The 12,215-nt window shown below is 36.0% G+C and overlaps 1 protein-coding gene across 5 annotated transcripts in view; it reads right to left on the bottom strand.

Annotated features, from left to right (window-relative positions):
* The window catches only part of COL4A5 (collagen type IV alpha 5 chain), a 223,845-nt gene that overhangs the window by 76,594 nt on the left and 135,036 nt on the right, over positions 1 to 12,215 (bottom strand). For all 5 annotated transcript variants that reach the window (XM_029241156.1, XM_029241158.1, XM_029241157.1 and 2 more), the window contains 3 exons: positions 5,284 to 5,457; positions 4,859 to 4,942; positions 1,784 to 1,876 (listed from right to left, as the gene is read on the bottom strand). In XM_029241156.1, coding sequence (XP_029096989.1) covers positions 1,784 to 1,876; positions 4,859 to 4,942; positions 5,284 to 5,457 — 351 coding nt within the window. The remainder of the gene's footprint in view (positions 1 to 1,783; positions 1,877 to 4,858; positions 4,943 to 5,283; positions 5,458 to 12,215) is intronic.

The following is a 12,215-nucleotide window of genomic DNA, read 5'->3' as shown; positions in this document are numbered from 1 at the left end:
AAGAGTAGCCCACGCTCACCACAACTAGAGAAAGCCCACTGCAGCAATGAAGACCCAACACAGCCAATAAATAAATTAATTAATTAATTAAAAAATAAGAATGCCATTCAATCCCATTTAACAAGTCACATTTTGATCTTTCTATTCTATGCTCTGAAGGCGAGGAGATCATCCTTTCTTTTAGGTAAAGCTAACATTTCCTGGTACATACAGCATTGTATCCTTAGGTATTTCCAATTCCAAATCCTCTCAGAGCTCGCAGCTACCAAGTACTATGCACAGAAAAGCTCTGCTCTTATAACCACCCCATTGCCAAGGTGAGGAGATAAGGACAAAGTCTGTGTATCTTTCTTTGTTCTTACTTAAACAATTTTCCTAGATTCCTACCAGTTCTTTCTTTGGTTTGTCACTCCCTAAAATTTGGTTTATGAGAAAGGATTGGTGCTCAAAGACTAGAGGAAATATTACTAAAGCAGTGCTCTCAAAAAGGGTCCCTGGACCAGCTGCATCAGCATCACCTGGGCACTGGTTAGAAATGCTAATTCTTGGGCCCTCCACCCCAGGTCTACTAAATCAGAAATTTGGGGGGGGGTGGGACCCAGGAATCTGGGTTTTAACAAGCCCTCCAAGTAATTCTGATGCACTCCCAAGTTTGAAAACCACTAGACTGGAAGTACAAGGCTAGATGATTAACTTGTAGGGGCAGCTATAAGACTTGCTGAAAATCTATTTCCAAACACCAAATGTGTGTTTGGCAGACACACTAGACAGAAAGGTAAGAGATCTGGTATCTATTCTCAGCCCTGACTGACTCAGACATGAAGTGTGATTTCAAGAGAATATAATCCTGGGAAACCCCAAGAGGCAGTTGAGTAAAAGAGCTGGAAATGGGGAAGGGGGAGTTATATATAGAAAGAGGAAGACAAATATCATATGATATCACTTATATGTGGAATTTACAAACAGAGTACAAATGAACTTATCTACAAAACAGAAACAGAGTTACAGATGAAGAAAATAAACTTATGGCTACAAGGGGGGTAAGGGAGAAGGGGGATAAATTGGGAGACTGGAATTGACATATACACACTATTATACATAAAATAGATAACTAATAAGGACCTACTGTATAGCACAGAGAACTCTACTCAATACTCTGTAATGGCCTATAATGGGAAAAGAATCTAAAGAAGACTGGATATATGTATATGTATAACTGATTCACTTTGCTGTACACATGAAACTAACACAACATTTAAATCAACTATACTCCAATAACAATTTTTTTAAAAAAAGAAAGAACATTTTAATTTTTTTAATTTTTAAAAATTAAAAAAAATAAAGAGGAATATTGGCAGTTGATTGCCAAACTCTGGTAGAAGACCGTTTCTTAATGACAACATGTGATACATCCCAATGACTAGAATCTTGGCCACTGAAAACCATATTCAGGGGTCAGGAATTATGAACATTTTCCCCAGTTTTCTGGAATAAAGAAGTCTGACTCTGTATAAGTTATTTTCCTCACCATATGGAAAATAAGGAAGATATTTTTCCTGGAGTAATACTGTCGAAATTCTTTAATAGAAAATGGTGGTAGCTTCAGCTACTGGAAGCAAGAGCATAATTTATTTCACAGCAGACAGTGACATTTCATATTTAATTATTTATGGATGTGAGTGACTAGTCATAAAATGAGACACTGGCATCATTTAAAACTATAAGCTCACTAATATCTAGCCAAGAAATATTTTTAAGGTTGCCCTGAGGAAAAATGTGTTACCTGGGGGACCTGGAAGACCTGGCAAACCAGGTTCACCTGGAGGCCCTGAAACACCAGTTCCAATACAGTTGAAGCAGGTGTCACCTTTGTCACCTAGAGAAAACCATAATAAAAAACAAATTTTACTTGAAGGGGTACATATACCTTCTTCAGACAGGTTCTAAAGAAGTTAGCACTAAGGGACAATATTCCTACCTAACAGTGTAGCTGGAGAAGCCTATATCTAGAATCAATTTACTTGATAAATATTTACTGAGCACCTACTATGTGTCAAGCACTGTTCGAGGAGTTTGTAATACATTGATAAACAAAACAGACAAAATCCATACCTTCACAGTGCTTACATTCTACCAGTGGCTGGGTAAGTGAAATTGGATATGCTTAGGGGTGGGTGGCAGGTTGCAATTTTAAATAGGGTGGTCAGGATAAGACCTCATTGAGAAGATGACACGTGATTAAAAAAACTTAAAGGACATGGCACGTGCATAACGACTATAGAGCAGTCCAGGTAGAAAGAGTAGCCATGTTTGGCATATAGAAGGAACATCAAGGAGAACAGATTGTGGGAGTACAGTGAGGAAGGGGAACCAGGTCAGACAGTTAACAGGTTATAACAAGTGGCATATCATAAAATATCACATAGGCCACCACAAAGACTGTGGCTTTTACTGTGAGTGAAATGAGAATTTAGGAGAAGAAATTAAACAGAAAAGCAACATGATATGACTTAAGTTTTAAAAGGATGACTCTGGTTGCTATGTTAATAATATAATCTAAGTACAAGGATGGAAACAGGGTAAACACATAAGTGGCTACTGCTGAAGTGATCTAGGAGAGATAGTAGCTCATTCCAGAGTGACAGTAATGAACATGATGAGAATTGGTTAGATTCTGGACATATCTGAAAGTAGAGCCAATAGGGTTTTCTCATGGATCATACAGAATTCAAAAGAAGAAGGGAATCAAGGATGACTCCATGACAGATCAAAGGTCGAAATGTAAAAGGCAAAAACGATAAAGCTTTTAGAAGAAAACATAGAGGAATATTATCAGGTCCTTGGGATAAGCAAAGATTTCTAAAACAGGACATAAACAGCACTAACCATAAAAGAGGACATTAATAATTTGACTTCTTTTAATTAACAACTTCTGTTCAAGGAAAGACGCGAGTAAAAAAGCAAGTCACAGAATGGGAGAATATATTTGTGATACATATATCCAACAACCCAATTAAAATAGAAAAAGATAGGTATTTTACAAAAAGAATGTACAGACTATAAGAAAAGAGGCTCAGGATCAATAAGTTATGAGGGAAATGGAAACTAAATCCTCTTTGTAAAATGGTTTGGTGGTATCTATGGAATCAAAGATACATCTACCTTATGATCCAGCAATTCCATTACCAGGCTTACACAACAGAAATGAATGCTTATGTCCTACTATATATATATATATATATATATATATATATATATGTATATATATATATATGAATGTTCATAGCAGCTTTATTCATAATAGCCCCAGACCAAATGTCCATTAACATTAGAATGAATAGGAATAGGAATATTCATTCAATGAAATACCAAAGAGCAGTGAAAAAATACTGCTACAAACAAAAACATGGATATACCTCACAGATATAATATTAAGCAAAAGAAACCAGATAAAATATTAAGACATAAAAGAGCCCATACTGTATGATTCCATTTATACAAAGTTCAAAGTTAGGCAAACTGTTTGATTGAGGATACAACAGTGGTTACCTTTGGGAGTGCTGTATGGGATACACAAGAGTCTTCTAGAGTCTTGGAAAAGTTCTATATTTTGATTTAGACAGTAGTTACATGGGAGGTAATAGATAGACATACATACGGAGAGATATACATATAGAGACAAAGTATATATAGGAGGAGACATATCTATATATAGAGAGAGACATATCTATACCTGTATCTATATCTAATATATACGATATGCCAGGAAGGTAGGAAGAAAAACAGAGCATGTAATATACTGAAAACCAAGTGAAGAAAGTGTTAAAGAGTGGAAAAATCAAGGAAATAATGGACTGAGACTTGATATTTGAATTGGCAGTGAACAGGCTGCCATGACTTTGACAAAAGCAGCATCTATGGAGTGGTTGGGGGAGGGGAGTGAAGTCCTGAGGAGTATGTTTAAGAGAAAATGAGAGTAGAGTTATCTAGAGACAGTGAGTAGAAAATTCTTGAAGAGTTTTGCTCCAAACGGAAGCAGAGGAATGGCGTAGTATCAGGCAGGGGAAGTGGGATCATGATAAAATATTTTTAGATGGGTGAAAAAAGCATATTTGTATACTGCTGGGAATGATCCAGTAAAAGGGGAAAATTGATGATATGGGAGTGACAAGAATTTCTGGAATGAATTTTTGGGGGAGAACAAGAGGAAACTGAATCTATCGTACAAACAGAAGAATTGCTTTAGATAGGAGCAGTAACAATAATAGGCAGAAAGGCAGAATATAGGGGCAAGATGCAAATAGGTGGGTAAATATGGTGGTGGCGGCAATCTGTGAAAGTTCTCTTGTTATTGCTTCAATTGGTCAGTGGAGGAGGAAGCAAAGTCAGAATCCTAAAATAAGAATGGAAGAGGAGGTGTTAGAAGTTTGAAGAGAGAAGGCACAGGCTCAGAAGAGGTGGTAATTTGGAATTACCAGGGCTGTGCTTTTGTTTGAAGTGAGTATGATGGCAGGAGAGGAGGGCAAAGGTGTCAAGAGTTTATGTATGAGATTGATTATGGAATTTAAGCTGGGTTAGGAGAGAAGAAAGGACATCAAAAGGTTGAGGGACAGTCAAAGTTGGTAGGTTTCAGTGAGTGTGAAGTAATGTTGGAGTCAGGTTATTAGAGGTAGTAAGCTAGAAAGATAGGATGTAGTGGTCACAAAATGAGATTCGGGAAATCAAAATATGGAAGTGTGCACTACTGGTAATGTGTGGTCTTGGGGTATGACCATGGGAGTGAGTGGCTGAGGTAGGATGGAGGATACAGGGGATTTTGCTGATGATTTCAAAGGATGAAGGAATATGGGAATCAAACCTTTCACTCCTTGTTCTCCTTGGAGTCCTCTATCACCTGGAGATCCTGGAGGGCCAGGAGGGCCTGCTTCACATACCTCATCACCTGAGATAAGATAAAACAAGAACAGCAAGTCAATTTTTGTAAAATATCCAGAAGACAACAAAGAGGAAGTCTGATAGGCTAGAAAAAAAGAGATCTATTTTCAGTTATTTCTCTGCATTAATACAACTACCTATAAACAAAAGGAAGATATAATATTAGTGATAATTTGAAGAACAAATCTAAATATCAAAGAATCACCAAAAATCAAAAGTAGAAGCAGTGGAAGAATATTTAGCTATCAGAAATACAAAGAATGATGTCAACCTTCAGCTAGATTCACTTATAAATAAAGACAAAACAAAAACAACAATAGAACTTAACAGGAAAAAACTATAGCTTACTAGGAGGGATGTGAGGGCCAGGAGGGCCAGGAGGCCCTGGAAGGCCAGGAGCCCCAGGCTGTCCATCAAGTCCAGGAGATCCAGGAATGGAAATTCCAGGTGGACCTTCATCACCTTTCTGGCCCCTTTCCCCAGGAAAGCCAGGGGGCCCAGGAGGACCTGTAACTGCAAGTCCTAAGATAAAAACAAATACCCATTAAAAGTGATCAAAATGATCTTATTTTAGACATATTACTTTGGGTCTCAATGAGACATTAAGTAATGATAAGATCTTCCTTTAATGTATAACACCAGTTATGTTCTTAGTTTTTTCTATGAGAATCAACATCTAGAGAAAAGATGGAAAGTTCCAATAATGTAAGTACTACTTTGAGTATAAGAAAGACTAATTTAAAGTAGCTTTATTACTTTTGGAAATGTACTAATAACTAACTCTCTACTCACTCTCCTTTGACACTATGATTTTTTAATCTCAGAAATACCAGGAAGCCATTTACAGGAAAAAAAAGAGGCATCTCAAAGTTCTCATGTAAACGTGGCTCTGTTTCTGGACTTTCTTCTGTTCCACTATCTGTTCCTGCACCATTAACACACTTTTTCATTACTACAGCTTTATAATGTTTTCAAAACTGGTAAGGAAAATATGCCCATCTTTGTTCTTTTTAAAACCATCTTCACTACACTTACAAATTTACTCTTCTAAGTGAATTTCAGAGTCAGCTTGTCAGTTTCATTTTAAAAAGCCATTGAAATTTTGAATGAGATTAATTTGAATTTAAAGATTAAATTTTGGTAGAATCGCCTGTATATAATATTGAGTTCTCGCATCAAGTAATAATTAAGTATTATATCTTTCCATTTATTAATTTTATATTATTTAATAGTATTTTACAAAGTTATGAAAGAGATCTTACACATCTTTTGTTTGGTTTATTCATGGGTAAATTTGATTGCTAACGTCAGTTTTATGACTGTTACTTTTGTTAACTGGATTTTGTCCTCTTGTACATTTAATTATTTTATTGCTGGTTTAGAGGAAGGTAAGTTATTTAAGTTTGCAACTCATATTGGGCTACCTTGCAAACATTCTAAGTTCTGGTAATTTGTCATTTGATTCTTTTAGGCTCTATGGGTAGATTATCACATGGCCTGTGAATAACCAAAATTTGGTTTGCTTTTTGTTTTTTATCCATACACCTCTTTTTTTTCCAGACTTAGTATGCTGGCTGGGATCTTCAGTATAAGATCAAACAGTATTGGTGACCATATCTTTTTTTTTTTTTTTGTGGTACGCGGGCCTCTCGTTGTTGTGGCCTCTCCCGTTGCGGAGCACAGGCTCCGGACGCACAGGCTCAGCAGCCATGGCTCACGGGCCCAGCCGCTCTGCGGCATGTGGGATCTTCCCAGACCGGGGCACTAACCCATGTCCCCTGCATCAGCAGGTGGACTCCCAACCACTGCGCCACCAGGGAAGCCCTGGTGACCATATCTTTATCTGATTTTTGACTTTAATGAGAATGCTCCTGATGTTTCACCAAAAAGTATGACATTTCCCGAACAGTCCTGTACTTCCCGTATGAAGTAGATAGCTTCAAGAGAATATAAGGCATCAAGTCTTATATTCTGTCATCAAGTTAAGACAGTTCCCTTTTATTTATATAAAGTTATTTATTTTATTTATTTACTTTTGGCTACTTTGGTTCTTTGTTGCTATGTGTGGCTTTCTCTAGTTGCGGCGAGTGGGGGCTACTCTTCATGAAGGTGCGTGGGCTTCTCATTGCGGTGGCTTCTCTTGTTGTGGAGCACGGGCTCTAGGCGCACGGGCTTCAGTAGTTGTGGCTCACGGGTGCTAGAGCGCAGGCTCAGTAGTTGTGGTGCACAGGCTTAGTTGCTCCATGGCATGTGGGATCTTCCCAGACCAGGGCTCGAACCCGTGTCCCCTGCATTGGCAGGGGGATTCTTAACTACTGTGCCACCAGGGAAGCCCAAGACAGTTCCTTTTTTATTTTTCTGAATTTTATATTTTTATACAGCAGGTTCTTATTAGTTATCCATTTTATACATATTAGTGTATATATGTCAATCCCAATCTCCCAATTCATCACAACACCCCATCCCCCACCACTTTCCCTTCTTCGTGTCCATACGTTTGTTCTCTACATCTGTGCCTCTATTTCAGCCTTGCAAACCAGTTCATCTAGATTCCACATATATGTGTTAATATACAATATCTAGATTTCACATATAGGTGTTAATATACAATATCTGTTTTACTCTTACTTCCCTCTGTATGACAGTCTCTAGATCCATCCACGTCTCTACAAATGACCCAGTTTTGTTCCTTTTTATGTCTAGTAGTCCATTGTATATATGTACCACAACTTCTTTATCCGTTCATCTGTCAATGGGCATTTAGGTTGCTTCCATGACCTGGCTATTGCAAATAGTGCTGCAATGAACACTGGGGTGCATGTGTCGTTTTGAATTGTGGTTTTCTCTGGGTATATGCCCAGTGGTGGGATTGCTGGGTCATATGGTTATTCTGTTTTTAGTTTTTTAAGGAACCTCTATACTGTTCTCCATAATGGCTGTATCAATTTACGTCCCTACCAACAGTGCAAGAGGGTTCCCTTTTCTCCACACCCTCTCCAGCATTTGTTGTTTGTAGATTTTCTGATGATGCCCATTCTAACTGGTGTGAGGTGATACCTCATTGTAGTTTTGATTTGCATTCCTCTAATGATTAATGATGTTGAGCAGCTTTTCATGTGCCTCTTGGCCATCTGTATGTCTTCTCTGGAGAAATGTCTATTTAGGTCTTCAAAACAGTTCCCTTTTAATCTTAGTTGTTTTTTTAAATATATTTATTTATTTGTTTATGTATGGCTATGTTGGGTCTTCGTTGCTGAGTGTGGGCTTTCTCTAGTTGCGGCGAGCAGGGGCTTCTCTTCATTGTGGTGCATGGGCTTCTCATTGTAGTGGCTTCTCTTGTTGCGCAGCACAGGCTCTAGGTGCATGGGTTCAGGACTTGTGGCGCATGGGCTTAGCTGCTCCATGGCATGTGGGATCTTCCTGGACCAGGGTTCCAACCCATGTCCCCTGCATTGGCAGGTGGATTCTTAACCACTGCATCACCAGGGAAGTCCCCAATCTTAGTTTAAGGATTTTTTTTCCTTTTAAAAATGAATATGTATTGAATTTTACTGTTTTCTTTGCATCTATTGGCCTATTCTCTTTTAATACGTCAGTGTGGTCAATGACAGTGATGTTGAACCATCCTTGTAATCTTAGGGTAAAATCTATTTGGTCATAATATCATATTGTTTAATATACTTCTGGATTGATTTGATAATATTTTATTTAAGATTGTTACTTGCACATTCATAAGTGATATTGAACTATAGTTATTTCCAGTGTATCACCTTGGTGGTTTGGTATTGATACTGCTAAACTGAATTTCCTTTTTAAAAAAATGTTCTGAAACAGTTTATAAACTATGAGAATCACCTGCTCAAGAACTTGGTAGATTTCATCCATAAAACTCTATAAAACCACCCACAAAACCAATGCTTTTTCATGGAGACCATTAATGTTTCAAAATCTTCTATGGTAATTGATCTACTTAGGTGTCCTACTTTCTCAGGAAAATTTTATTACTTTATGTTTTCTGTTTCATGCGGAATGTATATTTCACCTAGAATTTAAAATATATTGACATAGTTTTAGAGTTTTCTTGTAATCTAAAAATTTTAATTGTATTTATGGTAATAATCTTTTTTCTTTACTGATTTTATTTGTGCCTTCTCTTCCCTTTATCTTGATCATATTTTATTTTTACCTTTCTCAAGTTTTTCCATCTATTTTGCTTGTGCTTTTTTTTTAAATTTGTATTGGAGTATAGTTGCTTTACAACGTTGTGTTAGTTTCAGATGTACAGCAAAGTGAATCAGTTATACATATACATATATCCACTCTTTTTTAGATTCTTTTCCCATATAGGCCATTACAGAGTACTGAGTAGTGTTCCCTGTGCTATACTGTAGGTACTTGTTAGTCATCTATTTTGTATATAGTAGTGTGTATATGTCAATCCCAATCTCCCAATTTATCCCTCCCCGCCTTTGCCCCCTGATAACCGTAAGTTTGTTTTCTACATCTGTAGCTCTATTTCTGTTTTGTAGATAAGTTCATTGGTAGCCTGTTTTTAGATTCCACATATAAGCGCTATCATATGATATTTGTCTTCCTCTGTCTGACTTATTTCACTCAGTATGACAATCTCTAGGTCCACGCATGTTGCTGCAAATGGCACGTGCTTGTTTTATTTCTTATTATTTTTCCAACTTAGCGCATTTATTTTCAGTATCTCTAATTTTGTGATAAATTAAGGGTACCATGAGTTTTGATATGGGTTGTTTATTTAGCATTTAGTAGTTCGTCATCTCCATTTCTGTATTCTCTTTACCTCTAGAGTTATTTAGAAATATGCACTTTAATATACAAATATTTGGTGCTTTTTGTTGTTAATTTCTGACTTCATTTCACTGTGGTCACAGAGCATGGCCCGCATATAATTTTACAAGATTTTTTCTGGTCTAATAGAGTCAATTTCTATAAATGCTTCATGTGTGTTTGAAAAGAATGTACATTCTCTGCTGCACACACAGGTTTTCTCTCTCCCCCATAAATACAGCTTAATTGTGCTGCTCAAATCATTTGTATCCTTTTTATTTTTCACTTACTTGATATATTGGGGAGTTGCCAAATTATCCCTTGTAGTTTATCAGTTTTCATTTTACATATTCAAAGCTATATTTTTAGATGCCTAAGTTTAGTGACCTTTATATCACTGTGGTATAAGTTGTCTATTTATCCACGTGAAATATCTGTTTTTTAATGCATTTTTTCATTGAATTCTATTTCATACTGTATTGGAATTGCTAAACCAGCTTTCCTTTGGTAGCATTTGCTTAATATCTTCCCATTGCTTTATTTTCAAAATTTCTATGTTGTTTTACTTTAGATATGTCTACTGTGCACAGCATACAGATATTTTAATTCTAATCTTATTTTAGTTTTTGTCTACTAATCAGTGTTTAGTCCTTTCACATTTATTGGAGTTGCTGATTTATTTTTAACTTCTTCTTGTCATTTTATTTATTTTTTTCTATTTATTCAGGTTTATCTGTGTCTGTTTTGTCCCAATCCTAATTTGTGTGACATAGATCCAGCTTTTTGGTCATCTTCTTTCCTCAACAAGTAAGTAATGTATATTATTTCTATTCTTTTCTAGTGGTTACTATTAAAATGTTTAACCTATGTACTAAAACTTATATTTTTCGAAAAACTTAGAGAGTTAATAATATTTATATTCTCTCCCTCTAACAAGACAAAAAACCTTATCATTCACTTCCCCATTCTCTCTGTACGTCCATATCCTGTGTTAGTCATGTGTACAATTATACTTCCATATTGCTACTTAAAATACTTCTGTTATTTTTTATGATCCATACTTATTTAGACTTAAAATACTTTATCAATATCTTTCCTAACCACTGGTTCTTGTATCTTACCCACCCCCACCGCCAACTTCATCCTGAATTCATTATCTTCTTCTTGAAGTAAAACCTCCAGTAACTATTTCAGAGAAGATCTGGAGGTAGTAAACTTTCTAAGCATCCCATCTTCACACTAGGATGATAGTTTGATGTAATATAGAATCTCAAATTCATAGTTATTTTTCCTTATTACTTTGAAAATGTGCTCCATTATCCTCCTCTTATTCTCACTGTTTTGTAGGTGATCTGCCTTTGCTCTCAGTTTTTAAGAATTTCTTTTTACCCTTAAATTCTAAAATGTCCCTAAAATTTGTCTAGTTACGTATTTTTGTATTATTATTTTACTTTTGCTTCGTAATTCATAAGCCTTTTCACAGGGAATCATTTTTTAATAGAAAGAAGTTCTCAGCCATTAATTTTTCAAATATTGCTTCTTGTCCTATTCTCTCCTTGAACTCCTTCATGCTGGATTTTGGGACTTCTAGGTTTATCCTTTGTGCGTCTTAAATTTTATTTCATACTATCTAACACTTTAACTTTTCTGCTACATCCTTGGAGAATTCCTTATCTCAATTTTCCAGACACAGTATGTGTTTAGTCCATTACCTTAAAGTTCGAAATCCAAAGTGCATACTTAGAGCGAAATGGGACCCACAATTTATTCTCTTTCTCCTTGGGAGGAACACTGAGTGTCACTCATCTCATCATGGTAATATTTCATTAGCCAAATATTTTTGAAGGAAAAGTAACCATAATTTATTATACATGTATGTGTGACAGATACTGTAGATGTTTTAAATCCTTACTATCACCTCATTTCACAGAACATCCAAATAAACATGCTAAACAAGGGTACTGCTCAGTTTGTGGCCAAATTAGAAATGCTCTACTATACTGTGTATCTTCAACAGAGGAATGACATAAAACTCAGTATTGAGCTCCAAGATTTTACTGCACAGCAAAATCACCATGGGGATTTCTAGGTAGATGTTTCTGGAATTCTAAGTGGATAGTGCTATTTCCTATATAAAAATACAGTAAATCTTATATAACTAGGCATTATTAGCACAATGTTCCCTTTCATAACAGCATGAAAGGTATAATGATTACTTTTTGGATCATAGTACTGTTTGGTATAATTTATTAATAACAAAAGGTAGAAATGGTATTTTTTTAGGGTAAAAGGACACTATTCAAGTAACTTTGCTTTTTTCTTTTTTTTTTTAAAGTACAGGTAAGAAACTTGGTAAGAAAACAGGTAAGAAAAGCTATAGTAAGAGTTGAGAAGTTTCTGTCAATTAAAAAATACCTCTGTCTTCCTTGCCATGCTCACCCTGGAACTAGTATGATAATGCTGTATACTTGGATTAGTAA

This window comes from Monodon monoceros, unplaced genomic scaffold (assembly GCF_005190385.1).
Source record: "Monodon monoceros isolate NGI ecotype Baffin Bay Population unplaced genomic scaffold, NGI_Narwhal_1 Super_Scaffold_22, whole genome shotgun sequence".
NCBI lineage: Eukaryota > Metazoa > Chordata > Mammalia > Artiodactyla > Monodontidae > Monodon > Monodon monoceros.
This window is presented reverse-complemented; position numbering and strand designations above follow the sequence as displayed.